This window comes from Propithecus coquereli, unplaced genomic scaffold (genome assembly GCF_000956105.1).
Source record: "Propithecus coquereli isolate 6110/MARCELLA unplaced genomic scaffold, Pcoq_1.0 Scaffold7, whole genome shotgun sequence".
Classification (NCBI taxonomy): domain Eukaryota; kingdom Metazoa; phylum Chordata; class Mammalia; order Primates; family Indriidae; genus Propithecus; species Propithecus coquereli.
This window is the reverse complement of record NW_012153062.1, coordinates 7801409-7805814: the sequence shown is the minus strand read 5'-3', so window position 1 is coordinate 7805814 and position 4406 is coordinate 7801409. Positions and strand designations below refer to the sequence as shown.

The 4406-nt window shown below is 32.4% G+C and overlaps 1 protein-coding gene across 1 annotated transcript in view; it reads right to left on the bottom strand.

Annotated features, from left to right (window-relative positions):
- The window catches only part of HFM1 (HFM1, ATP-dependent DNA helicase homolog (S. cerevisiae)), a 123456-nt gene that overhangs the window by 79949 nt on the left and 39101 nt on the right, over nucleotides 1–4406 (bottom strand). The window contains 2 exon segments of the mRNA XM_012661019.1: nucleotides 292–339; nucleotides 3784–3917. Of these exon segments, the coding sequence (XP_012516473.1) occupies nucleotides 292–339; nucleotides 3784–3917 (182 nt within the window).

Below are 4406 nucleotides of genomic sequence, written 5' to 3'. Positions count from 1 at the left end.
AATCCTCCTGCCTCAGCCTCCCGAGTAGCTGGGACTACAGGCATGCACCACCATGCCCGGCTAATTTTTTCTATATATTTTTAGTTGTCCAATTAACTTCTTTCTAATTTTAGTAGAGATGGGGTCTCGCTCTTGCTCAGGCTGGTTTTGAACTCCTGAGCTGAAACAACCCGCCCACCTCGGCCTCCCAGAGAGCTAGGATTACAATCATGAGCCACCGCACCCAGGCCACAACTAATTTTTATCATTAAAATTTATAGAATATAATTTTTTGAAGGAAATGCATCTAACCTTGTAATTTTGCTTCAATTCCATCTTTGTTCAATCCAGATGCAAAACCTGTATAAGTCATGAAAATTCATAAAAAAATAAAATAGAATGGACTTAATTCATCTTTATAGTTTCAGTTTATATCCCAGTTAACTAGAGAAGAGTAGTTTAATTACATTTTATATAGGAAAAAAAACCAATGTATCGAAATCAAACAAGGCTTAAATATCTATAGAAAACAACCACTGTTTTAAAATCCTTTCAACATCATTTGGGTATCTTTTGCCCATTTTATTGTATAAGAGTAACTAGGAATTCACTAATTTAACAAGAATAGTATGGAATAAATTCCTAATGTTTTACATATAGCAAATATTTGTCAAGTGATTAATATTTTCTAATGGACTTTCATTATAAAATGGATGTTCCTATGAAAACATGTTTGGTAATAAAACCATTTTGTGCTATTTACCAAAGTTGAAACTACACATACTTCATAACACAATAATTTCACACCTAGAACATACTCAAAGATAAACATGTATATATATATCAGAGGACATATGTAACAATGTTCACAGCGGCATTATTTAAAATTAAGAATTTCCTTTCATCAGACATTCCTTAAGACAATGAATAGTCAAGCCACAGACTGGGAGAAGAGATCTTAATACATATATGTGACAAAAGACTCATCAGAATATACAAAAAAATTTTATATATTAATAATAAAAATATAAACAATTTAAAAAACGGATGAGATGTGAATGGGGCACTTCACGAAACAAGATATCCAAATGGCTAATAAACATATGAAAAGATCCTTAGTGCTAGTACTCATTGAGGAAATGCAAAAAGAAATCACAAAGAAACTACTACACACATAAGAATGGCTGGAATTTAAAAAACTGACAAAATTAACTGTTGGCAAACTCACGTAGGGCTCTCCAGAACTCTCAGACATTGCTGTTGAAAGTACAAATCAGTTCAACTGTATTTTGGGGTATCCACTAAAGCTAAACATAGGTCATACATAGGCCTACCCTATGAACTAGCAATTTTACTCCTAGCTATATATTCAAAAAAAATGAATGCCCACATCCATCAAAAGATATGTAGAAGAATGTTCACTGTAGTTTTATTCATTATAGTCAAAAACTGGAAATGACCCACAAGAGAATGGATGATTAAGTTGTGGTATATTCATATAGCTGGATATTGCATATAATCGGATATTGGACAATAACAAAGAACAAACTACTACTAATGCACCCAATAATATGGATGAATCTCATAGACATTATGTTGAGCTTAAAAAAAAAATCAGACACAAAAGAGCAAATACGGTATAATTCTATTTATATTCAAAAATAGATTAGCTAACCTATGGTAACAGAAGTCAGAATAGCATTTACTTCTGGAGGTGGATATCGACAGAGAAGGTACATGAGGCAACTTCTGGAAAATATTCTACATCTTGATTTGGGCTGTGGTTACATGTGTGTTTGTGGGTGTGTATACACACACATGTAAAACTTCATTGGCCTTTATACCTAAGATTTGTGCAATTTATTGTATGTCAGTGATTCTTCAATATAAAAAAAAGGAACTACAAAAAATAAAGTAACCATGAGAAGGAAGAAATGCAAATTAAAACATAGAAAGATATCATTATTCACACATGATATTGGTGAAAATACACAAGTATACCCTGAAGGTGAGGCTGAAGAAACAGAAAGAATATGGTACCCTTGAACACTGCTGGTGGCTATATAAGCCACTAAGGCAGCAATTTAGCAATAGCTATCAAATTTATAAATGCATATATCCTTTAATGCAGTAATTCCATTTCTAGGGATTTATCATATAGATAAATTCACACATGTGAAAAATGCAAGGGTTTTTTTGTTGTTGCATTGTTTGTAAAAGCAAACAATTATAAAAAGTATAAATGTCTATCAATTGGGGATGATTTAAATAATGTATTTAAATGATACATGGGTAAAACGGAATATTATTTAGCTATTTAAAAAGCTTCCAAGATATATTAAGAAAAAAAGAATGCAGAACAGTAAAATAATCATGGTTTAAAAAATATGTCCACAAATTCTTTGATATTCTGCCCTCTAAGATGTGAACCTAATTCTTCTTGCCTTCATGTGGCCAGGACTTAGTGACTTGCTTCTAAAAAAGAGAATAAAGCAGAAGTGATAATGTATAACTTTGGACACGAGGTTATAAAAAGACACTGCAGGTTCTGACTTAATCTGTCTGTCTCTCTCAGATCATTCATCCTGGGGAAAGTCACCTGCCACACCATGAGGAAAGGTCCACCTAGAGAAAAACAGAGGCCTCTTGCCAATAGCCAGCAAGAAACTGAGGCCTCCAAAAACTATGTGAGTGAGCCTTCTTAGAGATGAATCCTGAAGCCCCAGGAAAGCCTCCAGATGACTGTTGCCCTAGGTGACATCTTGTTGCAATCTCAAGAGAGACTCTGACCCAGAACTACCTAGCTAAGACGTTCCCAGATTCCTGACCCACATAAGCTGTGTGAGATAATAAATGCTGGTTGTTTCAAGGTGCTAAGTTTTGGGGTTGTCACAAAGTAACAGAAAATGAATAAAGTATGTCACCATTTGTGTTTAAAAAGCAGAAATATAAAATTACATTTTCTTATTTCTTATCTGCTTTTATATGCAAAAAGGGAAGATTACACAAAAAAAGGCATACCAATGATTATAGAACTGAGAGAAGGAAACGGGAGAAATAGGAACTGAACAACTGTGAGGATAGGGGATAGGCGTGGAAGACTTTATATAGTCTTATACTTTATGATTTTTGAACTAAGTAAATATATTACCTAGTCGAAATATAAATTTTTAAATGACATAGATATTTATATAGATAGTCTTTTACTAAAGGCTTATAGTATCCTTAGAGATCTGAAAGTTTAGAGTCTGAATGGTATTGCAATGAGTCATGTTTAATCTGATATTCAACAATCCCAAGTATTTTTATTTTATAACCTGTACCACATGAAAAAACTCTCTAGAAGCAACAACCAGATGTATGTTGGCTTTTGAAGCAGGATAAAAATTCCAGCAGCAATGGTAGTAATATATACTTCGATTTCTTATAAATTGAAAAATGAACAGTCAAAAATTCAGAATAAGTGAGTGGTTAAACACTAAGTACAGAGAAAATTCAAAACTTTTTAAAACTTTAACTTATTTTAAGTGATTTAGGCATTTTTGTTATTTTTATTGAAGTTAATTGTTTTCTACTAAGTCTATTTTTAATGCTGCTAATTTCAAACCTTATTGAAAGAACAGAAGTAAAATGGATAAAGATTTCTCACTTTTGTCTACTCTTGCCTCTGAATGTTTTTTGACTGTTGTTACTTTTGTTTCTGTTATTTAATAGTTTCTGTAATCTATTCTAAAACCTATTAGCATAAATACAGTCCTAGTTGGCTTGAAAAAATTACTACTTTTCCAAATGAAAGTAACAAACCATAATGAGATGGATTTTTCAAGGCTCTGATATAAAGCAAGGTTGATCGTATCCATTCCAAAGCAATGTTCACATCTGTGATGGTATGCAAAACTATCTCTGCATTTAAATGTTCAATGAGATGTCTGTGCAAACTAATGAAAAAAAAAAACTCTGCATTACTAATATGCATTTTAATGCCATAACTCTGACTTTTTAAACTTTAATAATATATAATATACTCATTGCTACTTTAATGATTCATGAAATACAACTTAATTTCCAAAAATATAAAAGAAAACCTTAAAAAGTTTGATTTTTTTAAAAGACTTGAGATCTCTCTCTACTCCATGGCTCTAGAAGACAGATTATTGCTATAGAAAAAAATGGAGGGTAAATTATATCCTATTTTCTCCAAGAGAAAATAAGTCAAATACTTTATCAAAAGGTACCAGATTGCCTTTTTTTTTTTTTTGAGATAGGTTCTCGCTCTGTTGCCCAGGCTAGAATGCAGTGTCATCACCATAGCTCACTGAAACCTCAAACTCCTGAGCTCAAGCAATCTTCCTGCTTCAGCCTCTCAAGTAGTTGCAACTACAAGTGCACCGATTTTTATTTTTTTAATTTTTTTGTAAAGATGGGGT